Source organism: Hyposmocoma kahamanoa, unplaced genomic scaffold, assembly GCF_003589595.1.
Source record: "Hyposmocoma kahamanoa isolate Upper Pololo Valley unplaced genomic scaffold, ASM358959v1 192, whole genome shotgun sequence".
NCBI lineage: Eukaryota > Metazoa > Arthropoda > Insecta > Lepidoptera > Cosmopterigidae > Hyposmocoma > Hyposmocoma kahamanoa.
The window spans coordinates 987,221-1,015,179 of NW_020653719.1; the positions used below are offsets into that span (position 1 = coordinate 987,221).

At 37.4% G+C, this 27,959-nt stretch overlaps 1 protein-coding gene across 2 annotated transcripts; it reads left to right on the forward strand.

Annotated features, from left to right (window-relative positions):
- Positions 1 to 27,951, forward strand: LOC113226547 (DDB1- and CUL4-associated factor 5). 2 transcript variants are annotated; one of them, XM_026459209.1, is made up of 14 exons: positions 1 to 199; positions 2,847 to 3,004; positions 3,832 to 3,991; positions 4,097 to 4,226; positions 9,601 to 9,766; positions 11,927 to 12,056; positions 12,678 to 12,796; positions 14,139 to 14,264; positions 15,766 to 15,982; positions 20,836 to 20,941; positions 23,309 to 23,543; positions 24,883 to 24,982; positions 25,654 to 25,746; positions 25,901 to 27,951. In XM_026459209.1, exons 1-14 carry the CDS (start codon positions 10 to 12, stop codon positions 26,539 to 26,541), a joined length of 2,571 nt encoding a protein of 856 aa, XP_026314994.1. In that variant the 5' UTR covers positions 1 to 9; the 3' UTR covers positions 26,542 to 27,951. The 2 variants fall into 2 exon arrangements, with proteins under 2 accessions (XP_026314994.1, XP_026314995.1); XM_026459210.1 differs by having other exon boundaries at positions 9,607 to 9,766.
- The last annotated feature ends 8 nt before the right edge of the window (positions 27,952 to 27,959 follow it).

Consider the following 27,959-nt stretch of genomic DNA (forward strand, 5'->3'; position numbering starts at 1 on the left):
AATCTGAATATGGCGAATATTGCGAGCCCTTTACCGTATCTCACTAAAAGAGAGATAGGGGCTCTGCCAGGTTTGAAGTCACAGTTTTTCAATAAACGTTTGAATGCGGCTAGGAATCTGTACCGTAGAGATTTGGTATGCCATTTTGGATGTGTGAACGCCATCGAGTTTTCGAGCAATGGCGAGTTACTTGTATCAGGTACATTTAAATATTTTGTTATTTTTTACTACATTTCTACGTGATCTGCCTTTTAGTATTTAAAGTAGACTTGTATGTTCTATATTTTATATAAGTAACAACAGTAGCATGTATAAGTTTTTATTGAGATATTTATTTTGACTGATAAGAAGTGTATACTGTAGTCTGAGTGCATATCTGCCACTATATCTTATATATGTATATATACTGTATCTATATCTGCTAGAAGTGAAATATACCTTGATGTTCCTGTAGACACTGTTATATATGAGGAAGGAATTAAATAGGTTTCATGCTGTAATGGTGTTTAGGTACTTACTTACATGTTCATTTCTTTTATTTATTTTCTTTAATAAATAATTCCATTCAGATTTCTTAATCACAAATGTGTAAAATACATAAGCTCACACCCTGGTCCTAAAATATTTTTTTGTTAATATAATTTTTTGTTTATAATGTCCTTTGGTCAATTGTTAATATTATGTAGGTTTACTGGTATACCGGTAACAGCTCAGTTACATAGTAAAACTTGACTAGCCACCAGTTGACGGGGTTAGAAGCGGATCAGTTAGCTAGTGCAATAGTGATGATGATGCTTAAAACTTGCTCAGTAGCCAAATAGTTGTAGATACTGAGACTAGTATCCACTGGGATACTTTCAGCTATTTCATTAGCAAGTATGATTACGTTTACTAACTTACAAGTCCACATGCCAGAAAGTAGCAAGTTAAGTAGCCTGTCTTTCAACTTTCTTACAAATAGTTTACAATCTGCTAGTTAGTAAACAAACATGACTAATACTGCGACGAAAGAGATACAAATTTCCTTTCTTATTTATAAAAATATATTTACATTTACCGTTTTGAAGTAATAATTAATTTGTTCTAATTTTTATAACATTGTCCTTGATGTGTCGGAAGGATGCTTGCCTATAAATAACAAAGCCTTTGTAAACTGATGTTCTTACCTGTACTAATATCACACAAGAAACATTGGATTGTGGGTGATGTGATTCCACATTGTAGTGATTGTGACATTGTGATGCTGGTTTTGCTTGCTAGTTATCTGTATATCGCACATGACAACTAACATGGTATTATCTCAAAATGGCTTTAAGTTATATTAATATTGCCGATTTAGTTTCAGAATGACAGTGTTGTCCTGTCACTTTGAAATTAAATTGTATATGAATAATACACCAATATAGCAAAATTTTGGAGATAAATTATTAATATAATGTAATTTTGAGATAAAATATAATCTTCTTCTTCTTCATCCTGTCCTTATCCCACACTAGGTGGGGTCGGCACAACATTTTGTTTTTTCCACTCTCCCCCATCGGCCGTCATTTTTATACTTACACCTTTCTTACACCGGGTGCTGCGTCTGCGCGTCGCCTGTGGGGTACCGGTACACCCTATCATGGTCACTATTATCCTTGACTCTAGAATACATGTAAAGGGATTTGGGATGGTGTTTTATGACCAGCCGCCTGCCTGATGTTCAACCCTCCTTGGGAGCACCCGGTTAAAAAAATAATATAAAATAAATAAAAGATAGATAAAATATAATATACTGCCTTTCTTTTGGACAAAACATGACAAGAGCAGTTCTGATTAAACTTCTGACAAGAGCAAATGATTCCTCCTGACCTACAATTTGCACAGACAGACAAGAGGGCCAGGATGGCATACAATTTTTTATTTTAGTAACATTGCAATGAATGCCTGGTATAGACAATGTGATATCGTTTTTAATTGGAATTAGTAAAAAAATTGAGTAACTGAAATGAGTCCCAACTCAATAGACTCACACTCAAAGAAGAAAACACAATATTGCCCCTAAATGTATTGTAAAAACAACTTTTGCATCCAGACAATACAAAAACCAATCCAGTAATCTTTATAACCACATTAATAAGCTGCTAAATGTGTATCCATTAATTGCATACGAGTGTAATAGAAGGGTGACTAAATGGTTAAAATCCAAAGATTATAACGAAATTGAAAACATTTTGCAATCCTCGACTTAAGAAAACATACACCCACACACACAACACACATACACACACACACACACACAAACACACACACATGCACGCATGCACACATGTGCACGCGATTCACAATTCAATTTTTATTTTCAACATTCATCCGTACTATCTTTCAATAAGTTATGATATTTTTAAATATTTAATAATCAGTTGACTGTTACCGGTGTGGAGGAGCGGTGACTTCTGACACAAGTATTTGTATACTTAAAAGGAGTTCACCTGCAACAATATGTGTAACCTAGATTAAGTTAAGTCAATAAAGCTTTTTTTTTTTTTTTTTTTTTTTTGTATTCTGTTTTGTCTATAAAATAAAATAATGACTCTCATTAAATAAATTAAATTAAACAGATGGCGCTACGACTAAAAAGTCGTTGAAAGACCAAGTACAAAGACACGACGCAAGCACATAGAAAAATTCGTGAGGTCCGTTGGTCCGTTCCGTGGCTTAGTTGGTATAGCGTCTGGCACGGTATGCAAGAAGACGTCGGTTCGAATCCGACCGGATCGAAGGAATTTTTTCTGAGTGTTCGATCTTTGTATTAATAATTAAATTAAACAGATCGTACTTTGAATAATACAATTTTTTTGCCATAGGAGGGGATGACAGGAGGGTGATGCTATGGCATTTTGGACAGGCCATCCTTGATCATGGCAAACCAGAAGTCATGAAAGCTCTCCACCAGTCCAACATATTTTGTTTGGGAATCACTAATGATAATCAGAAGATTTATTCTGGGGGCAATGATGATATTGTAAGTGAAAGATTTTTTACCTATTTAACCTAATTGTACATTATACTTAGTACGAAACACTTTTTAATCGGCTTCAAAAAAGGGAGGAGGTTTTCAATTCGTCTATGTTTTTTTTTTTGTATGTATGTTACGCGATAACTCCGCCGTTTGTGAACCAATTTTGATGATAATGTTTTTGTTGGAAAGAAGGTACCGCAGATGTGGTCCCATTTGAATTTCAAGAAAATATTCCACCTCGAAAGGTGGCAAACTAGGGGATGAATGACTTTTGAGGTCGGTTTTTTTAACTAGAGGTTAGGTTATATAAGACAAATGTTAGTAATTCAATACAATGCAAACTTGCATTACAATTGTTCACAAGACTGATTCACAATTACTTTGTCTTCCTTCCGTGAACAGGGATACAGAAGAGCTGTATAAAATCATCCCCTTATTGTATAACTATTTAGTTTCTAAAACAGTATCTTTCAGTAATATTGAGTACCATGTTGGGTTTCAGTAATTAATTTACAGCTTTAGTTTAAACAATTTCAGTTGCAACACTCATACAAATTTGTTTAGGTTTAAGAGTGTAAAGTAAAACCGAGTTAATGTTTTTGTAATTATTAAATAAATAAAAAAAAATGACCTTTTTACTGATACTGAGCATTCACAGAGACTGAGAATGATAACTGGTAGACTATTAACAACCAAAGAAACCATTCAAGTGGCAGTTTGTCAACACATTATCTTGTGTACAATTGAAGTGTCCACCCATTCATTTTAATCGAACCTGGAGTATAGGTGAAGACTTGCATAGTCCTAATGTACTTGTTGTTTACAATCAGGTAATTGTCCATGATTTGGAGAGCAAGTGCCCTCTAGAAGTGTTGCAACACCAGCGCGCAGTATGCAGTCTCAGTATCGACCCATTTAACGAACGCGTTGTTGCCACTGCCGGCAACGATGGTCGGTTGCTGCTGTTTGATACTCGGCACTCTGTGCATGGTAAGATAAGAAGACTTCATAAGTATTCTCTGCTACTTTCAGCGAGAATTTGTGAATTTGTGCTCGGGTTCTAATCTATGTCTTCAAATAAGATGTACTTTGCAGAATCACTGATAATATCGCGCAGTCGCAAAGCGTTCCACGGCGTGATGTTCCACCCGCAGCAAATTGGCATGCTGGTTTCAGCCAATGCGCGTGATGGTGTGGCCCTTTGGGACTTGCGTGCGCCTAAACAGTGAGTCTAAGTTTTGTTTTCTAAAGACAAATGTACGCCAATCTAAAGTTTACTCAAATTTCAGTGGCTTGATGCTTTGTTTGATCTTAAGTAGAGCAGGGTTTCTCAACCTTCTATAGCTAGGGACCCCTATGAGATCGAGGTAAAATCTTACAGCTCCCGCTACACCAGCTACCTTGTCTCAAGCTATTTAATTTTCTGTACTATGGAGCTCCAGGGGAACGGGATTCACTCTAACAGGAACAGCCAAACCAGAACCAATTGAGAAAAGTTCAGTTCATTGGGTATCGAACCCTGGACCTCCTCATTCAGCGGAAACAGTGTAAACTTTTGGGCCCCGAGGTCGTCTAGACAAAAAGTAAGACCGGTAGAGTGGAATCGAAGTCGGTCTCTGTTTTTAACCGACTACAAAAAAGGAGGAAGTTCTTAATTCGTCAGTTCTGTTTTTGTATGTATGTTACGCGATAACTCGATTCGTGAACCGATTTTGGTCATTCTTTTTTGTTGGATACTTTGGTGGTGATCCCATTTAAATTTGAAGAAAATATTCCATCTGCAAGGGTGACAAACTAGGGGAAGAATCCGGTTTCACGCACTTTCCGGTAACCGATTTCAAGAAAACTTGGCAAATAGATAATTTCACAAACTTTTGAGGTCGGTTTTTTTACTGAGTACTGAGATTATTAGCATGCCGCGATCAGTGATTAGCAATTACGTCTGCGAACACTGACGTACTAGTTATCTTCCAGGGGTCAATTCACCACCGGGTGAGGGCTCGTACAGCGTGCCGGCGATGTCTCGACTGCGGTCGCATCGACTCGCAACTTCTTACGACTAGTGACGTAATATTACCGACGACCGACCGATATCTTAGTGAATTTTCGAACAATCATAGTACCTACACGGAAAAGGGATATCCATATTATGAAAACTTTTTTTAAGGAAAATTCCGTTTTACGGGTCCGTGCCACAGGAAGGATAAGAAGAAGGAGATTGGATGAATATCTAATTAATATTCTGCGTCGATTACGAACTGCATCAATTAACCTGTCTGGGTCCATTATTATAATTTTAATTACTTATGTAATAATCTAATAATAATAGGAACAGTAATTGATCATCTAGGACTACTACTAGACTCAAGCGACTTACGAAGACTGATCGCTGCAAGTCTCATGGTCGCCGGTCGCGGGCATGCTGCACTAAGCCATTAAGGGTCGAAACACAAAATCGCGAATAGCTGCGATGCGATTTCGTGCGGCAAGGAATCTCACTGCAACGATTTGGTTGGCCATTCTTTCGACGATCATCACCCGTGCTCAACTTATTTTTTAAATAAGGTAGCGACGTGGATCGTAAAAAGAGTGCTGCACAGCTGTTATTGATAAGAAAGTATAGGAAAAAAACCACAAAGAAGATTAACATCGCAGGAATGCGCGATGCGGAGCAATTCGCAAATTCTTGCGATGCGTCGTGTGAGTTCGTAGATTCGCATCGCAGTTTTGTGTTTCGACCCTTAGTTCTACATGTTTTAACAAGTCGCAGCGAGTCTGTGCGACCGCAGTCGCTAAAAATCGCCGGCATGCTGCTCGAACCCTTATAGTATAAAACCAACTAGATCTCGAACTCGAATGTTTCGATATCATATAGGGGTCAGTGGACCCCCGGGTTATAACTGATGTTTTTTCTTGTGAGACCAAGGTATAGAACGAACAAGTCGTGCGCCTGGTGGTAAGCGACACGCCTGTCCATAACAGTCGCAGTGCCGCTCCTCAGAGTTTTGAATCGCAAAGATCTGAGGGGCACTGCTTCTTCGCTCGTCACCCTGAGACATAAGGTTGAAAAGATACATGTGCCTGCAATTTACTCAAACCATTCAAAACTGAAATGCAGTAATGCTCACATTACTGGGGGTCTGCTCGCATTCTCCATCCGAAACAAAAACTGTTAAATTATACTTAATTTAACAGTTTTTGTTTTGGTCGAGTATTACTGTACTCGACCAAATTGAAAAACAGTGTTTGTCGTATGATTTGGTCGATTATTACTTGGCAGCAGAAATAGGTAATGGGGCAATACTTTTCCTAGACGAACTCTTTCACAAGGCTACTACTACTAAATGTAGAGGAATTTCTTATTTTTAACTGACTTCAAAAAAAAGGAAGAGGTTATCAATTCGACTGTATGTTTTTCTTTTTTGTATGTATGTTACGAGATAACTCAGGTATTTGTGAACCGATTTTCAAGATTATTTTTTGTTGGAAAGAGGGTACCTCCATAGTTGCCACATTTCATTTTGAAGAAAATCATCCACCTCTAAGGGTGGCTGATCACGCATGAACGTTCATTTTTATAAATAGCGCCTAAATTTTACTTAAGGAGCAATTATTTTAGTGGTTGGTTTTGCTATTCTCCAATTCAAGGCGTTTTTCTCTCTCAATATACTTTGAGCAGTGAGAACCGATTTTTATTATCTCCTGTGTCAAGTCCCGTATAGTGGCGAACTAAGGGATATTTCAATAAAACTTAGCAAATAGACGCAATTCCACGTATTTTTGAGATCGGTTTTTTTAGTACTCTGTACTGAGATTATCTAGTAATAGTTTAATATTATTTATGTGTGAGACTTTATACAAGCTGCAACTACTAATGATACATAAACTACCTATGTAAGCTGACTCGACGGCGCCCGTAAAACAAATCTGTTATATTGAAGGCCTTCAAAGATGCTCCTCATCAATGTGAGCAAAAGTAATGAGAACCAAGTAGGATTGAGACGTTTTTAGTAGCGTAATTATAATATTTTGTTAGAACAAAGCCAACACTTTGTTCCACATTGTTAGTTTTATAAAGCCTCATCATACTTGATTCGTATTTTTTCAAATATTTGAATTCCTGTATACCAATCGATAAATCAGTTAGAATTTTTGTACTGTATACATCGCGTATATAACCAGAAGTAGAGACGAAATGTCATTTAATTTGTTTGAAAACTATTCTGCCAAATCATCACTGTGAGCACTGCGCTCCGATTGGTGAGCCCAAATTCGAAATAATTACAGGTGTCGTCAATTGTTTCACTTACACGACCAGTTTAACTTGAGCTTTGCTATAATGGACGAAAATTGCAATATTACATATTTATTATCTAATTACCGATGAAATGTGATTCCGTTTGTTTTGTAATTAGATGTTCTGCAGTTTTTCCCACACCACCGAATGGAACAGCCCCCATTATTAGAGATATTATCTTTATTACAATAAATACAGAATAGGGATAGTTAAAAGAATTCGTTAGCGTCTTCAAATGTCTTAATTATAACTTTCAATAAAATAAAATAATTAGGTTTTTCAAATTATAATAGCGGCTATCTATATATCTATAAAAGAAACTCTAAAGACTAAGTAGTACGTAACCGGATTGATATCTATAACTATCAGTTTCTTAACGTTGAGCGACATCTAGCCGCCAATAAAGGAATGTCAGTACTGTCACGAGGGGTATAGCTCTACTGCATTGCGAGAGGTACTTTTATGAATATAAACTGGAATAATTGTTTTTGTTATTGCGTCCAGTATTTGCAGGCTTGAGTTACATTATATTTCTTCCATTGGTAGATTTTTCGTAATTTTTTTTTTCGTAAATTAAAAATAAATTTCGTAATTTCTTATGTGATTTATTGTAAACCGGCGAATTCCACCAACTTGTAACGAGGGGTATAGCTCTGAGTGCATTGCGAGAGGTACTTTTATGAATATAAACTGGACAAATCCTTAAAAATATACTTTATTTCACTTTTTTACATGTTTTGGGTTACAAATCAATAATCTTAATGTCAAGATCTTCCATTCTTTTCTCTTAGTTCTTTTTCAAAGCATTCTAATTATGAATCTATTCACTCAGCCAGTGATTCTACTCATAGAGTACAGCCTAGTCTACAGTACCTACGTTTAGATACAGTCCACATTTAGTTCTCTTTATATCAAATGTACTGATTCGACCGATTTGTAATAAGTTAATAAAAGATTAAATACTTCATTACAAAAAATAAAGTCGATAATGTCTTCTCCAAAGTGCCACGTGAATAAATGGTAATACTGACAAAAAGTTAATAAAATCCCAAAATAGATGGCACGTTTTACAAAAATAAAATTTGTGTCCGGGTTACCAGTGCAATAGTCTATGGTAATTAACTCAGTTTTTTTGTTATGGCTTAACTTCATGCCTTTTAACCATACCAGTAAACAAAAGAATTTCGTCTGAACTTTCATTACGTCACAAACCCACGGCACCATTCAGTTTCTATTAACTTTGTTTAAGGCTTCTGTAGTTTATTTTGATATAATAATACATTGAATATATTTTATTCAATTACGTAACACATTACCTCCAAAACTTCAAACTGGAATCTTTAATTCCTGACTTGTTAGAATAGTAGTAAACCCAAAACAAAATTTGTTCAGGTATTTGAGCTCTCTATTTTCACATATTTTTGATAAGCAAACGTATACAAATTATGTCAACAAAATTTATATGGGAGTTTGCCATTGTTCTTTATTTTTAATTTTTTTTCCGGAAAACTCAACCAAAGAATTCATCCCCTCGAAATTCCCCCCGGGAATCAAAACAATGCCCCCGAGTTTGCAGGGAACCTCCGGAAACCTCCCCTCTGGCTACTGAGTAGTTGTTTTAAGAACAAGTTAGTAAGAGAGGGAGAGCGCATAATGGATGTGGTGTGTGATTTGATTAGTTCCCTCACTCACTGCGCATGCACCGAACTTAATAATAAAATAATTCTTTACTTAATAACAGTGAGGTAACAGCGTGCGTGAGCGTGAATGAAGTGCGAGGAATCCCTTCTACTTTCATTCCCAATTAATAAAAGAAAAAGGTGTTCCCCGCACAAATAATTTTGATTTCACTGTTACGCTTAGATTTTTGCTGTGTCCGAAATATCCGAATTATCCGGACACGCAAAGATGTCGTTTCCGGATAACATATTTGCCGGATATCCGGATATTTCGGCTACTGCCACCTTACCTATTTCTGCCGCCAAGCACGTTTTTCGGTTTTGAAGGGTAAGGGTACTGGTGAAATTACAGGAACATGAGACTTGCAAACTTATATCTTAAGGTGACGGGCGCAGTGGCAGAGCAGTAGCATAAAAAATGACGTTTTCAAGTGTAAAAATATTACCTATGGAATAAATGATTATTTGACTGTGATCTCAGATCTTTACGAGTGGTACTCCGACTGCTATGGACAGGTGTGTTGCTTACCACCAGGCGTATAACTAGTTCGCCCCGTCACTTGGTATAATAAAAAAAATGAAATTACTCTACTGTGCGAATGACGAAATGTCGTCGTTTACATGTTCAGCCCCGTGATACGCTACGTGGGCGGCAACGGCGCGGCGCAAAACTGCATGAGTGCGCGCTTCAATGGCGCGGGCACGCACGTGCTCGCGCTGCGACGTCGTCTCTCGCCTGTGCTTTATGCTGTACAGTCGCCGGAGCCCGTAGCAGAGTTTTATCATCAGGTCTGAGGATTCAAGCCTTCTTTCTTAGGAACTTAGTATTTTACTTACTTCGCTGGCTCAGCGACCCAAAGTGGATCTTGGCCTCTGATACCAAAGTACGCCATCTGTCGGTCTTGTGCCAATTCCGTCCATTCGGACACGTACCTTTAGGTCTTTGGCGACTTTAGACGATGACCCCATAGGTTGCCCCAAATACGTTCTTTTGGCAACTCGATCCTCTTCCATTTTTTACACATGTTCTAGCCAGTGAAGTCGGGTAGATTGCTTTTTTAGAGTTTTACGAATTTTTTTATTTTTTTGACACGCTCACTCATAGCCCCGCACAATTGAAACCCTGTATCGCGGTTACCATGGACATATATAGGTAGACAATCACACTCAAACTCACGAGAGAAATAAATATCAGCCATACAAATATTTCTCCCGGCCCGGGAAACGAACCCGGGACCTCTGCGTGGCCGGCCAGCATGGCAAACATTCCGCCACGGAGGAAGTTAATGACACTTATAAATGACACTCATGTCCACTTGCACGAAATATAAGAACGTCTTTAACCAATACATGCGAAGCGAAAGACACTCTAATAAGAATTAGGTTGAGAGTAGAGGTTTTCTTTTTAAATTTCAAGGATATGAAACATTGAATATGGAGCCACGATTAAAGTAAATAAATTTGGAAACTAAATGAAAATCAAGGTAGCCAAGTAATTATTCATTGTGACGTCACCATAGTGCTGTCGTGTTGCTTTGTGTGACTTCTTTAATGCTAATAATGGAACAATTCCGATTTTATATTCCCACTTAAACTTACTGAAAAAAAAAAATATGAATATCATGGTCGTTAAAACATAATAGATAGATTGATAAAACGTTTATTGTCTTGCATCACAAAATGGAAACAAAAAAAGAAAAATCAAAAGAAAAACACTGAAATTAAAATTAAAGGTAAGGAACACAAACAAACACCAATAAATTAAATTAAAAATGTATAAAAAATAAAACACTAACATAATGATCAACAGCTTATGTCGCACGTGACAACTAACATAGTATTATCTCAAAAATGGCGGCATGTTATATTTTATCTTACAATTGCGTTATATTAATAATTTTTCTCCAAAATTTCGCTATATTGATGAGTCATTCATATACGATTTAATTTCAAAGTGACAGGACAATACTGTCGCTTTGAAACTAAACAGCTAATATTAATATAAATTAAAGCCATTTTGAGATAATACTATGTTAGTTGTCATGTGCGATGTGTGCTGCAGCAAACCAAATACTAATGACTCTGCACGAAATTGCCCAAAACCCAAGCACTGATTTTCAACCAGGGCAATGCGTTGCGGTGCATCAAAAGCAAAGAACATATTGTGTAATTTAAGTAGTGTACGTCGGTGCTAATTTTGATCTGTTATACAGGTTTTTTTTAAAGTTTAACAACCTCGTAGAGCTATATTACTAACATCATAAACAACAATTTTTGTTCCATGACTAATAATTTTTAATTAAAACATAATTTTTTGTTGTACTGTCTGAAACTTTTTAAGTCTATATTTGGTAGTAACTTGTTTAGCAACACCTCCCGCGTGCTTCCTTTTGCTACTGCACAGAGTTATCACCGTTTAGAGAGACCTATTTAAATATTTTTATTTTTGTACGAAAGTAAAATAAAACAAATTATTAATAGTCATGGAACAAAAGTTGTTATTTATGGTGTTAGTAACATAAACAGTCCTACGAGGTTGTTAATATTTTACAAATAAGCCTGTATAGATAAAATGTATATTCAATAAAATAAACATTGCTTACAATATTCTAATTGTAATGCACATAGCATTACAATTACAGCATTTAGAATATTGTAAGCTACCGACGGCCGTACAGAATATATGGTATGTTCAACAGTGAACCTGTTTAATAATAACGCGCACATACTCATAGCCCCACATTGGGGAAACCCGGTATCGCGAGTGCCTTGGACACACATATAGATAATCACATATTACACTCAAACTCACGAGAGAAATAAATGTGGACCATACAAATATTTATCCCAGCCCGAGAATAAGAACCGGGACCTCTGCGTGGCGACCAGCATGGTAACCGTTCGTCCACAGAGGCAGTTTAATTTGCATAATATAATTAATTCTACCAGGACTATTACAATTCATGCACAATGAAAAGCTGTTGCTTCGCCGGCGAAGGAGACCAGTTCGTATTGTCGGGTTCCGACGACTTCAATCTCTACATGTGGAAGGTTCCCGAAGGTGGCATTGGAGGACTGGGTGAGTTTAATTTTTTTATTTAGCCATTTATTTCGGGCCACGTGACCCGTATATGTATATATACGAAGATTGTCATGTATCGGCGATTCCGTGGCCGGTTACCTGACACCAGATTGCGCTACACGTCGCCGACAAGTGCAATTTTATTTTATTGTTATATTATATTGTGTGTGTGTGTGTGTATATACTATATATATATATATATACATATAAAATAAAAAATCTACACGTACTGCACTTGTCGGCGTCGTGTGGTGCCATCTGGTGTCAGGTAACTGGCCATGGAAACGCCGACACATGACAACCTTCCGCCAAAACTCTTCCTTCATGAAGGTCGTTCGGCACTCTCACCACAAACGAATTAAAATTCACGTTGTGGCGGGACTCCATGCGCTCAATCGTCAGGTTGTAATTGGCTTTTACCCTGATATACTCCACTATCTCCTCAGACTTCGTGGAGTAACTAGCTAGCTCGCTCGCTACCTTTAACTCCGTTTATGTACACTAAAATTATTACGAATTATTTCCATGACAATATTAATGATTCTTAAAACAACGTTATCAGTTAGATAATGGGTGTTATGCGCAGTTCTCAATTTAAGTTTACTCGTCTAATTTCAGATACAATAATAGAACCGCCGCACATAGTGCTTTACGGACATCGGTCGATTGTGAACCAAGTGCGGTACAACCCTCACTATTGCCTCATCGCATCCTCTGGCGTCGAGAAGATTATTAAGGTATGTGCTATGTTAAATATTACAGAGCAATTGGTCTTAAGGATAAAATTAATTACCTTTGATATCCAATGCAGCACAAATGACATTTTTCGCGTTGTGCAGAGTATAATGAACTTTATTTCAATTGTGTAACGTACAAACTAAATACGAGTCAAAAACAGGTCGCGCGTCTTCCGGAGAATCCTCGAGCCGTTTAGGAAAATCCCCCAGCTAGCGTATCATATGTAATTTGTACAAAAATAAAAGATATTTATTCGTACCAAAATGTCGTTAACAATAAAGGTGTTATAGTATATTATACCGGCTGATAAAAAACCCACTGACCGTTTTAAAGGAGCATACTGTATAATGGAAATAAAAAATACATATAAATACATAATACATAAATAAACAATACGTTCCGTGGCTTAGTTGGTATAGCGTCTGGCACGGTATGCAAGAAGACGTCGGTTCGAATCCGACCGGATCGAAGGAATTTTTTCTGAGTGTTCGATCTTTGTATTAATAATTAGAAAAAATACATGTTCGGTTTTTTTTCAAATACTCAACGAATAAATTATGACGTCTTAGTTTTTTGAAATATTGTGACCAATATTGACACCCGACGATTAACAGACATCGTTGCTATAGCAACAACAATGGTGTGGGGCAGTGAGCGGAGTTAGCGCGCGAGTTTATGTATTTGACAGACAACAAAGTACAAAACTAATGCTCGATGCGTTAGCGCAGGTCTGTCGTCGCGCGGCGTGACGTATAGACAACTAACTCTGCGCCCGCGCCAGTCGCTCAATTTTATTTATTATTTTGAGGTAACCACGTGTTAGAGATTATTGGAAAATATTAATATCAAAAGTGGGGATTTTTTTGTTTATTTCACTAATGTGTTCTGTTACTGAATCTTATGCACAGGAATAAAATGGACAGCGATTTTTTAACATATTATTATTGTAAATATTTCTTATTTCACTTTTGTTTTAAAGTTAAATTTATACAATAGCATAAATAACAATTACAATTTAATTATAAATTATACAAATGGGACGTCGGAAATATAACAAGCATTAGTTAAATTTTACTTTTTATTTTATCATATTAATATCATCAACATTGTACAAATAGTATTACATGCAAGTAAACATTGTGTAAGTAACAAATTATGCAATTTCATTTTAAATTGTCCACAATTTAATTCATTTGTTAATACAAACATCGTTCTATTGTAAAATTCCAAATTAAGGCGTTCGTACGTTGCAACATTGTCATGAAGTTCATTACGCTATAGTTAAAAAGTTTGCTTATGGTGTGTCTTGAATTACACTCACTGATTTTGTATCCGATTTAGGTATGGTCGGCACTGGAATATCCACATATGCGTGGTTCGCTGCTCGAAGAGGCACAAGGCTCCGACAATCCACGCGAAATATATAGCCACGAGGATTACGTGTCACTTGTACATCACAGTGGACAGGTAAGGTCCTATTGTAAAAGCTTTCTACTACCTTTCGGCGTTCGTGAAACTCGCGTAGTTGGCGCGTATAAAATACACCGTGTGCATAAGCTTTAAATTACGCCAGTTAAGTTTAAATAAATTCAAATAAGTAGCTTAAACAAAAGACTTAACATAATGAGCGAATAATACTACTATAAATTACTTTGTTAACGCGTAACACCATTAGGCGGCAGCGCGATCAAACTCGAATCACGGCGGGATGAGAAAAAAAACGAGGGGAAAATCAAGGATGAATCATCATTCGGCGACATACCTTGCTACAATACGCATTGTTATTTTTTTTAAATATTCAGTCGGAAGTAATCAAAATAATTAATTGAAGATTCCACTATAATATCCAATCAAAGTAAATTAAGGAAACCCCCTACTGGCTGCCTACGGATAAGCATCAACAACTTACACTAAAATATTTTCTTTTAAATGTCTTGTCTCAAAATAATGATAATCAGTTATAAAATAGCATTATAGTGAAAATTCGAAATGTAATAAAAAAAAAATTAATGAAAGAAACTTCTCTCTTTGTTACATTTATATGGAGATAAATAGCTATTCATGGCACAATTCAGCGCCATTATATAGTAACGTACGATGACATATTATGATAAATACACTGTTTAAACATCAAACTCGTTCTTAGCAAACAGCTCGCTAACAGCCTTTGTTGCCGTTCCATCAATGTGCGGTGTGGTATCAACGCCAGGGAGGGGTAGAGAGTGACCTTTCTCCCGTATAACTGTTTTATGTTCATTTATATACAGAGGGCATCAAGCTGCACATTGGCGGATCGTGTTCCGTGTTCGAACAAAAGTGTACAGCTTGATTGCTGTTGACTATACGTATTGATGACAATTACCATTAAAAATGTATATTAAAAAGTAAATTTTCGACAGTTTATTTGCACATTAATCGCTCAAGGCGAAAGACACGGCGTTTGCTTTGAACCATTGTCTTTTTTATTTCTTGACCTTGGACTTGTTGTTGCTGTTTTAGCAACTGTTTCTACTAATGATCTGTGAAACTTTTGTCAATGTTGCCATTTAAAACTCTATTACCACTAATTGTCTATTAAAAGTTTGACGGCATTAAGCTAGAAAGATAAAAATATGAATACTCAAAAAATTGTCTACTCGGCTCCCCTCATCAGGTTCTAATTTATACTCATTTTTTTGCAATTGGTTGTGTTAGATTAATTGCCGTGTATGTAATTATTTGACTTAGGTTGATTTGACTAGATTGACTTAGTTAAATTTTTATTGAATTGATATTCAATTATTTTTTGTGAAATTACTCCACTAGTTTGTTATAATTATTAATACAAAGATCGAACACTCAGAAAAAATTCCTTCGATTGACTTAGGTTGTGAACTAATTTTGGCAGAACTACAACTTCTGTCCAATAGTTCACTTGGAACTACTGAAATTCATTCGATAGGATCAGGTTTTCAAATAAATGTTGCAGTACATCTCCCACAACTACGCAGAGCAGTCAACGAGCGAGGACCCGCGAATGATGGCATTTTTCGATTCGCTCGTCCAGCGTGAGTTGGAATGTCTGGCTGAGGAAACAGACTCCCTCGACGGATCAAGCTCCGGTGGGTCTGTGCTTGGGAGTGATAGCGATTCGTCTGACAGCGACCAGATTGTTGCTGACTTTTTGCCTTTGCCACCTAAAAGAGGTAAAGTGTTTTATCCTACTTCTATCTTACAAACTTTTATGTCTCCTAAACAATGATCGGAAAAAGGTGTTCCACATACATAGATGTATGTATAAATATAGCTACAAGGAGTGATATAGAGTTGTTAAAACCACCAATTCATTACTTTTTCGAATTCCTGATTTCCGGAAATGGATTTACTGCATAGTTCGAAGGACGAAACTACTCATCTAGGAAGTCAAAGTTGGATTTTAAAGTAATTCTAGCGGCGCCATGTAAAAACATGCAGTAAGTAACAGATTTTTCATTACATACAGTTATGGTCATAGAATGAAGAACGATTAATGACACAAAGCCATTATTATTTTGCAATAGCCGTTAAATGTAGAATTAATTTAAAAATATGCTCTAATAGTGTTAAACAATATTGTCTGGATCGACCTATATTTATTTTTATTATTTAAACAAAATTATATTTAGGGTGTTACGGGGGAAGTTCTAAATAAAAGAAGGAACTACTCTTGTAAACAAATTTATTTGGGCGCGGTTCGTTTAAAACCCAACGGTTATTCACTGTACTTTTTGCCTTCCTACGACCAGCAGCTGGTATTCCCCTGGCTGTTCCGCCGAAGTAACGTCCGGGGTTGGATGAACCGGAACAAGACCGAATCCGTCCGCCGAAATGAAGTCCGGGGTGCGGGTTGACAGCCGTCCACCGAATAGACGTCCGGGATTGGATGAACCGGAACAGGGTCGGATCTGTCCGCCGAAATGAATTCCGGGGTGCGGGTTGACAGCTGTCTGCCGAATAGACGTCCGGTGCATCTGTTCCCACTAGCAAGGTTAATAATGGTCTTGTTAAATTGCCCGGTTATATTACGAAACTAATAAAATATAAAAATAGGCTACGTCGTTTGGACAATTGTTTACCCAATGGAGCCTATAAAAGGTTACAAGGACTAATAGTAGCGAATATTAAACAGCACTCCGACAAACTTTGGAATGACAAGCTTGCCAAAATAGATTACGCCAGTGCATACCTGTGGCGTGTAGCTAAAAGTCTCAAATGTAAATCTCGCGATATACCACCTCTTAGGAATCCCGATGGCACAGTTGCTACCTCTACTAGTCAGCAATGTGATAGCCTCGCCTCTGCATTCCACGACAATATGTGTCTCATGTTAAATTGGCCCAGTACTGACCTGGATGTTGCTGTGCGGAATTCCCTTTCAACACTTGACAACCATTTAATTACAAATCTTCAGCATCCTGTCAGACCGTTGGAAATTCGCATCGTACTTAAGAGCCTTAAAACTCGTAAATCACCTGGCGATGACGGCATCTATAATATCTTACTGAAAAACCTGTCACAAAAATTGGTTGTATATGTTACTAAATTATTTAATGGTTGCTTACTTTTGGGATACTTTCCTAAGCAGTGGAAGACGGCCAAAGTAATTGCTCTCAAGAAACCTGGTAAGGATTACAAATTACCCATTAGTTACCGCCCTATTAGCTTGCTGCCGTGTCTTGGTAAATTGTTTGAAAAAATAATTTATCGCCGTCTACTGTCTGTTTCTGATAAGTGTATTATGAATGAGCAATTCGGTTTCCGCACGGCTCACTCCACCGTACAGCAGCTCGCTAGTCTCTGAACATGTCTCTCATAATCTTAACCTACGACAATCTACTGGTATGGTCCTACTGGATATCGAAAAGGCGTTTGATAGTGTTTGGCATGAGGGGTTACTTCACAAACTGGTAATCTTAAATGTACCTCTAAGCCTAGTCAAACTTATCAGATCTTACCTTCTTGATCGAGAATTCAGGGTCCATATTGGAGAACACAAATCATCCGGTCAAGCTGTGCCTGCGGGAGTTCCTCAGAGATCAATTTTGGGACCTATCCTATTCCTTTTCTACCTTAATGACATACCTGTCCAAGTTAGGACCAGTGTGGCGTGCTTTGCGGATGACACCGCTTCATATACATCGTCTTTCGACGTAGACCTAATAATAGGACGCTTACAGCTATCTCTAGATCTGCTCCATGCCTATTTCACCAAATGGAAGCTGAAACTAAATGAAGCAAAGACCGAGGCCTTACTATTCACTCGACAGCGTAAACCCCCTAAAAGAATGCTTACCATTGGTGGTCATAAAATCTCGTGGAGTGATTCCGTCAAATATTTAGGCGTGATCTTAGACAATAAGCTTAATTGGTCTAAGCACGTTGCGAACCTGCGTGTCAAAGGAGCCCCAGCTATTGGAGCCCTGAATCCAATTTTAAACCGTAGAAGCAACCTGAGCCCACGGACGAAATTGAGAATTTACAGTGCTCTTGTGAGACCTTGCATAACTTATGCCTGCCCCGTATGGAGTAGTACTTGTATAACTAACTATCAAACTCTCCAGGTATTACAAAATAAATGTTTAAAAATAGCATTCAATACTCCTTACAAAACTAATCTTATCACCCTACACTCTATAATTAAATTTCCATTGCTAATGAACTTCATACTAAAAATCACACGTAAATTTTACGCAAAAAATTTCGTCTACAATAATCCATTAATATCATATATTTGTACCACTAAAATTACTAACCTGCCTTACATCGATAGATACGGCACATATTGCTTACCCCATCACTACTTTTGTTTCCTCCGTCTGTCAACAATAGTTGCTATAAGTATGCGCATGACCAGGTTGAAGAGACACAAGCGCCGGTCCGCCGGCCCCGCTAGCGCCCTGCAGTGCATGAGCGCGGGGGCTGCGGGACGGTTCTCGTCGCTTACTTTATACTGGTCGTAATTCGATCGCTGAGCTCGGCAAATAATTTTATTTGCACTCTACCTTATATTTGTTTGTATTAAATTATAACAAATGAAAATATGAAAAGAATTAATAGGTTATAAGTGATCAATTACAATGATTCACACTACAATCCTAGTTTTACGATTACGTCTTGTAATTACCGTACTTAAGCATGTATGACGTAATAAGACATATTTAAAAGATGTGTTTAAACTTTGATAGGTGTATTTAGCCTCATAAAGTGTTTAAAATTTGATGTTGTAATGTGTAATTTAGTCTTTACATATGTAACTTACTTACTTAAATAAAGAATTTTAAAAACAAACAAAACTTTAAAATCCAATTTTGACTTACATCGTACAATGCAGTAAAACCATTTCCGGAAATCCGGAATCCGAAAAAGTATTGAATTGAATTTTGGTGGTTTTAACAACCAAATTGGTTTGTCGCTATATCTATACATGTATCTATAGATTTGGAACACCTTTTTCCGACCTGTATAAACCACGTGCCTATTTTCCTCGTTTTACGTAAGAGGGTACCTCAGATGTGGTCCCATTTAAATTTGAAGAAAATATTCCACTATTCCACTATTCGAGTGGCAAACTAGGGGATGAATGACTTTTGAGGTCAGTTTTTTAGTGCTCTGTTCTGTTTTGTTATTCAGAATTACGATCTGTAGTATGGAGATTAGCAGTCCTCTTGAGACAGTGTTAAATGGTTTTATACATATATTTAACCGAATATCTTGGTTGTTATGAAATGTTTAATTCATAAGTAATTTACATGTCTATTTTAAGAAAGTATTATGTGTGTACATTGGTATTCTCTGTGTAACGTGAATTATTCTGTTTATTGAAAGCTATATTTTGATCACGATGTGACGTGATCGTGATCGTGATCGTGATCGTGATCGTGATCGTGATCGTGATCGTGACGTGACGTGACGTGACGTGACGTGACGTGACGTGACGTGTGATGAACCCATTTAGAGTTCCACTTGTGAAACCCATTAAAGTCACCTTTTTTTTGCTGACATTGAGCCCTTGCAGAGAGGATTGCCCCAAACCATCGAATATATAACCAGAAATAGACACGAAATATGGGCCATTCATCCCTGGCAACTCATCAGGCAAATGGGCCTTATTCACTTTTAAATATTAACTCTCGTTTGCGTTGAAATATAGCAATGGGAAAAATAGCAAAACGTTTAATTACAAAACAAACGATATTTCGTTATTACATTTCATCGGTAATTAAATATTAAATTTGTAATTTTTCAATTTTCGTTCATTATAGCAAAGCTCAAGTTTAACTAGTCGATTTGAAGTGAAACAATTGACGACACTCGTCAATTGTTTCGAATTCGGACTGGCCAATCGGAGCGCAGTTGTTACCGTAATGATTTGGCAGAATAATTTTCAAACAAATTAAATGACATTTCGTCTCTATTTCTAGTTGTATACTCGATGTCCTAAACCCAACAGTGTTATTTATGTATGTGGTTAAATACAGTAATTTATTAAAAGAATTTTATTTAAAACCTGATTTATGTTCAACAAAAAAGTAATTTTTTAAACCACTTTAAACTTAATTTATATATAGGAAATGGATTTAAATAGGTACACATTGTTATTGTTCTTTAGACTCAATTAGCGTAAAGGACAAAATACAACTTTTCAGGAAAAGTAAAAAGCGCGTAACTGTTATCTTTAAAAAAAAAGTGTTGCAACTTTTTTCTTGACCATAACTTTTGATATTTCTGAGAAAAATCTAACTATTCTTCGTTCTATAGCGTAGGAAAGTTACTATTACGAACAAACCTGTATTTTAGTAGTTTTTTACACTGTTTTAAATTAACATTATTTTTCCTCCAACTCCAGACTGACATTCAAGGTTAGCCCCGAGTAAATTAAATTCGACTCGCATGCAATGTTAATTCGACACATTTAATAATGTATTTGTTGCAAATTAGTTAGGTATTGTTGTGTAATAATCAACAAAATAAACATCTGATATACAACATTTTTTTTGTTATATTATTATTTCTATTTTAGCAAATCCAAACGGAAACAGAAGCCAAAGGTGTCCAAACAGACTTGCACGGTTAGTAGCGTCGCGTTATAACAAAAATCTACGCTCGCAGAAAAGGGGATCCCTTAGGTATGTATCATATGCCTTTAAAATTCATGAGTAAATGTATAATCATGTTAAAACCATTTATTCTTTATTTTTTAATCATGACATCAAGTGATGAACGAACTTATAATGACCAAATTGAGGACATCGTAGAATGCTCAGGTCAAGAATACCTTTTTTCTCCGGGGGAAAAAATCTGTCATGGATACCACCGCGTTAAGGGAAGGCGCGAAGGTTATGGGAGACTGCTGCTCACTAAAATCCCTCGGTTATTCTCATAGCTTACGTACATAGGCTACGGCCACGTGGTTTACGATCCACGGCCCCGTCCGAGGTCGTCCGCCACCGCAGATTCACCTCTGGGGGGATATCACCACTTTTTTTTAGTAGTAGAGCTCCTTGTGAGAGTTTGTCCAGGGAAGTACTGCCTTACCTATTTCAGCCGCCAAGCAGCAATGTGAGCATTATTGTGTTCCGGTAAAGGTGCTGGTGAAATTACAGGCACATGGGACTTGTCAACTTATGTCTCAGGGTGACGGGTACAGTGGGCTGTAAGATCTTTGCAATTAAAAGCACTGAGTGGCACTGCAACTGTTATGGATAGGCGCGTCGCTTACCAACAGGCGCACGACTTGTTCGTCCTGTCACGACGTGTCGCTTGGTATTATAAAAAAAATCTCCCCGCCATAGATACCGGCATGCCGGGAATATCTTATCCAGTGAACACTTATCCAGTAGGTCCAAAAACGGTGGCTTTTGTTCAGGGTTCACTGTCAAGGCGGCAGTTGGCGGGTATAGTCAAACCTGCAGGTCAAGAAAATACCCTTAGTCAACCAGCATGTAAAAAAGAAAAGGTTTGGTTTTGATGAGGAGAAAGATGTGTGTCAGGGCCGTAGCAAGTGGAAAGCTGTTGTCTGCCAATCTCGTTCGGAAAAGGGTGTGAAGTGTATGTTTGTATGTATGCATTAAGTGACGAAACCAGCGAGTCGTGCGCGTGGTGATAAGCGAGTCGTGCGCGTGGTGATAAGCGACACGCCTGTCCATGACAGTTGCAGTGCCACTCAGGGCTTTAAATCGCAAAAACCTTGAGAGCATTGCCCCTGCACACGCCACCCTGAGACGTAGGGCGCGTTCCCATTGTGTCGTAACATTTTAATTATCGTTGGACGACTGTCAGGCTAGAGCCTGTTCCCATATCACGACACATCTGTCGTGACTGTGTCGTAGACGTTTATTTTATCGTTGAACAACTGTCGTGTCTAGCTGTTCCCACTAGATCGTGACGACAATTTATCGGTTCACGGCAGCCACTTGTCGTTTGCACGATTCTGTCTCGTTTGAAGCTGCGATTATCTGTCCTCACATTTTTATCATGTCGTTTTAATTATCGTCAGGCGACTGTCGTTCTAGCTCCTTCCATTTTCACGACAGTCTGTCGTCGGAACGTCAAAAAAGTCGTAAACGGCCATTGACCTACCAATATAGGTCAACGTAAACAGCAGTTAATCGTGTTGTTCTATGTGTGAACAACTTCATTTTAATATACAAGCCACGACACTTTAAACTGCACGACTATCTGTCATAACATTAAGGGAACGCGCCCGTAGAGTTGACAAAGGTCCTGTGTGCTTCTAGTTTCACCATCCCCAGAACATCTTTTAATACGAGAGAACAGTTATTAATGCTCAAATTAGAGCTTTGGCAGCAGAGGTAATAATTCCCTAGACGAAATCTTTTACAAGCTCTTCTACTTCTATTAAATCATCGGCTTATTGCAAGAAGTCATTAATTGCCATAAGCCGACGAAATATACTACTACATTGTTGGATGCAAGCAGTCGACGACCGTACCGAATGTATGTATGCTATGTTCAAGAGTGAACCTGTTTAATAATAATGCGCACACACTCATAGCACCACTAGGGAAACCCTGTATCGTGAGTGCCATGAACACACACATACAACCACAAAACTCACGAGAGAAATAAATGTGGGCCATACAACTTCTTCTCCCGGCCCAGTATGGTAACCGTTCGGTCACGGAGGTAGGTAGTTATGTGACGAATGTATATGACGGTAATGACATCAACAACTCACCGTTAAATAATGCTCAACAAACACAGTTGTCGTTATAAACTATCATTGCTTCTTATCCTATCGATACCATACGCTAAAATGCTTGCCATTGTGGTGAAGTATTTGCCAATCAGCGTAAGGTATTGCCGATTGTTGCCCAGAATGCGCCAGACGTACGGAAATGAATGGTACGTCGTATAGGGTGCACGAAAGGAGCCTCTCCTTTCGTGCACCCCTTGGTACGATGATGTTAAAGAGTATAAAAATCTATACTTTTTACTTTTGCGTTACTTGACATTTGCAATTTATGTTTTAGGCGTAGCAAACAATCTCGGACATTCCTAAGCAAGTCAAGCGGTAAATGCGTGTCAGGGACTAGCGCTAAGGGTAAGCGCACACCTGTTCGGCGCACGCGCGGTCCACGCCGGCCGACGCCGCGCACGCCGCTGCCGGCCGCTGCTGTTTCGCGGCACTCGCGCATCAGCGCACCCTCTAGTGAAAGAACGGATTCAGATGAACCCGCACACTGCTTGTTTAGGAACTCCGGAAGAGTAAGTTTTTTTAGTTTATTTTGGTCTAGTAATGAAACTGTTTTTCGGACCTAATTCGCGTATATTTGTTTTGACTGAATGTGACAGTGGAATGGAAAGGGTTCGAAACGTTGTTTTGTTAAAAAAAAACAACAGTTTTCATATGATTTTAAACAGTCATGTTGTCGAGAGTTTTATCGAGGATTATGAAAAAAGGTATTTTTGCCAAAAAGTCTGAATTGTGTATGTTATGACTTTGTAATGATTTCTAATTACGTTATTGCCTTCTTTATCCTCATTTTGACAATTTGTTCTACTAGTATCGAAATAAATTTTTATTCATATATAGTCTGCCTTTTTTGAAGCCGGAATAAAATGACAGTTCATTTCGCAAATGTATTTATTACCCATTTGCGAGCAGCTAGTGATTGCAGTCGATAAATATTCTATCGACTATCGACTGGATATTGGTCACACTTATTTAAATAGCCGAACTTTTTTCATTTGAATTATCCTCGACCCATTATTCATCCAATTACTGAGCACAAGTTAATTTGAATTGTCAATTTTTGTAAGTTATTTTGTTAGTAATTATATTATAGTTAGAGCTATGTTTAAAAGAGGAGTCATATTTTGAAATTTTTTAAATGAATTCAATATAGACAATCAAATCCGGCTATTCTTGTTAAAATATATATGTATAAAAATTTACCTCGGTATTTGTAGTCAACTGTCAAAATAAGAATAAAAAATGCAATATCGCAATTAGAACGTAGTAACATTCACAATTCAGTCATTTGTGGCAAAATTTTATCTTCATTCACAATTTATCGAAAGAACTATCGACAACGACTACATAACTATTTAAAATTTTATGAAAACTGGCAACCCTACAAATGTCATTTTACTCCGTCTTCGAAAAAAACAGACTACATTTTTATGAGAACAGGCAGATTTGATTATTTATATTGAATTAAAATAAAAAAGTAAGACTTTATATTTTTAATAGACATACTTCTAAATGCAGCACTGTATGTGTGTATGAACTTAAATTGACAATAGTCAGGTGAACCTGTGCCCAGCAGACGAATAATTCAAATGAAAAAAGTTTGGCTATTTATTACATAAGCATAACCTACAGTCAGTCGATATAATATTTATCGATTGCTATCACTAGCTGCTTGCAAGCAGGCAACACTTTTGCGTAATAAACTATAATTTTCAATCATAGAAATGAACATAATATAGAAATAAACCATTTTTTTATAAAAATTTTACTGAAGTATCATAATGTTTGTGACAAGAGGTCCGTAAATAATTTGTCATCAGTATCTCAGTGATGTTTTTTTTAAATTTTCAGATTATAAGACCTCTTCGCCGGCGAATAAATCTTACAAGATCTGCGAAGCGGAAAAGTAAAGTCACTAGCTATAGGAAGGTTATGAATTTAAGAAGCAATGGTAAGCCGCATAGGATTAATTCACAGTTAATGAGTGTTTTTTTTAAATAATATCTAGTGACGGGACGAACAAGTCGTGCGCCTGATGGTAAGCTACACGCCTGTCCATTACAGTTGCAGTGCCACTCAGAGCTTTAAATCGCAAAGTTCTGAGGGGCACTGCCACTGCGCCCGTCACCCTGAGACATAAGTTGACAACCAGCACCCTTGCTCTTCGAAACCGGAACGCAATAACGCTCACAATACTGCTTGGCGGCTGAAATAGGTGAGGCAGTACTTCCCTGGACGAACACTTTCACAAGGAGCTCTACTGCTAAATTATTGCATATTATCGTAATTGCAATATAATCTCAGTGGAGTGTCGATGGAATTGCAATGACGAGTGGTTTCATGAAATTTAGCAGACTTGGGGCCCTGGTCACGGGCTGACTGTCGTCGGGATAATAAGTAGGTGTGCAAATACCTCTTACTAGTGTGTTGGGTCATGGACAAATTTCCATTTTGAAGAAAATCATATTTTTTGGAAAAAAATAATGTTTTTCCTATATTTTTCCTTTAATTTACCATATTTGAAAAAAATGTTGAAATTTTTCGGAAAATTACCCAACTTTGTTCCATCGCATCCCTGTTTTGTACTGTTAAGTGTTTGTAATTTCTATTTTTATTTAATAGGTAATGTGATGGCTCAAGACAGTAATGACAACAACAACTTTAATAATTTTGACAATTTCGATGATAATTTAGCCCAGCCGAGCACTAGCACAGGTAATTTTCATTTTTCTTGTTATCTTTGTATGTATACATATTAAAAGTTAATTAATAATATAATAATTATTTATTTATTTTCTCTCCACATACAAGTTAAATTAACGTAAATGCTTACTGATTGAATCACCTGAGAGTCTAATTTTCCTTGCAGGGTACAGAGGCCAAAGCACATCAGCTCTATTCCGGATAGCAGAAGTGGACTCAGATGACGACCAATCAGTGGGCAGCCGGCCCATATCGCCGCGGAATCTGAACACCAATCAGATACCTCCAAATCTCATCAGCATCATTCCTACACCAATCAACGGCTCCCGCGACTCACTCGGCGATTCACTAAGAGTTGAACCTGCTGAATCGGAGAGTAACCATTCGTCCCCGCCACCAGATACAAGGCCACGAATGAATTTGAGACGCGTCAGAAGGAATGGCAGGCTCAGTCTGCATCGTTCAGATTCAAGTGAATCACCGCCTCCGAAAGAGCCTTCAGCAAGTACTTCCGCAGCAGAACGGTTGTCGCCTATTGTCGGGTATAATAGAACAGTGGCTAGGCTCATGAACGAAACTAATGAAAGTGAGTTGGAGAGCAGTTGCAGTACAGAAGGCAGGCCTGCTCCTGACGCAATGGGCACTCCGGACAGTGGAGTAGGTACTGTCGCAGGTAGCAGCACAAGAACACAACCGCCTATAGATGATGTCTCAGATGATCCAGATTACCAAGCGCTAAAGTTCCGACAGCGAGTTAAAAAGGCCCGGCGAAACTACAGAAATCACATGGACTCCGATTCCAATTGAACTGAATAGGTTATTTTAGCTGTGTTCTATCTACATATGATACTCTAGTTGTTCTATAAGTGGCGACTAATCTATCAACGACTGCATATTTTGCTATTTGTAAGACTTGATGTTTATTAATGTGCTAAAAATATAAACTTTGTGCGTTCGGACGAATATTTACGATTGATCTCTACGTTTATCTAAAGTCGTTGAGCATTGGTTCGAACACTGGTTCAAGGAGAACTTGAACATGATTAAATGGCACATATTTGATGTTTGTTATTTGTTCGTGCAGACGAATTGTCTAAATGTAACTGATTTTTGATCGTCAATTCGGCCCTAACGTACATACTATTAAAATGTCAATCGACATTTGTAAGTCATTCAGTCCATATTATTAAAATTGATCGCCTTTAAATTGTATCTAGATTGATTGATATGTGTATATTATGTGTGCTGTCATAGTACTATTTTCTAAAGTCAGCCTAAGTTGGTCCTCTTCGAAAAGTCATTTGAGTTCTACGAAAGCAGACGAGTTATTTATAATTATTATTAGTATTTGTTATTAAGAAACTTTAATGTCGTGAGACACCAATTACTAACTAACACAAATATATTATTAGTAAAAATTTCAATTGACTAGTAATTAAATACGGTAACGATGTTGTACATTTTTTAAAGAAAAAGACTAAACCAAATAAAAAACGTCATTGAGCCATGCGTAATATGCATTGTATGTCTAAACGGTTAAGGTACATTTATAATTGCAACAGCGAACTGACTAGCCAGGAAATAATTAAGTCAAATAATGCATTAATAGAGCCATCGTCCATTTCCGTAAAAAACGAATAGCTCCGAAGCTCCAATTGTAGAAAACAATATTGCAAGTCTGTTATACTCGTCAGAGTGTAAGAAATAACGGCAGACGCCGGTTGTTTTTTTGTTAAAAGCGACCATAGTAACTGTTGACATGGTTTCATTCAGTTACTCTCTAGTTTTACTTGCATTAAAATCACAAGTGTATGTTAAGTCAGAATATTTTATTATTCTTACCTGTAGTACAGATTGGTAGTAATATTGGGAAAAGTTTCACATGGCTCATTCCCACATGGTATGACATAATATAATTCAGCCATATAATTTTAAATGGAGTATGTACAATCGTGTTTAAAGTCATGTATTTACTTCTGTCAGCAACTCATTTACTGCGTATGTAATAAGCTCTACACACCAAGAATGGCGCGCGTGTCGGGTTCCCACATAAATTCGACCTCGCGCTTAAACTTTAGGAAGGAAACTAAGTGTCAGGGGCTCGTAAGACAGATAGTCCTTTTTGCTTTTTTATACTTTATATTTTAAAGATGTATGATGGATGTATGTGATTTATTACGATATGAATAACTTAGATTTAAGAACTATCGATGTTCCCCGAAGTG

Coding starts and splice junctions, on each gene's coding strand:
- LOC113226547 (XM_026459209.1), top strand. CDS start 10: ATGGCGAATATTGCGAGCCCTTTACCGTATCTCACTAAAAGAGAGATA. Junction 12,797..14,138: donor GCGTCGAGAAGATTATTAAG/GTATGTGCTATG, acceptor TATCCGATTTAG/GTATGGTCGGCACTGGAATA. Junction 20,942..23,308: donor CAGAAAAGGGGATCCCTTAG/GTATGTATCATA, acceptor TTTATGTTTTAG/GCGTAGCAAACAATCTCGGA.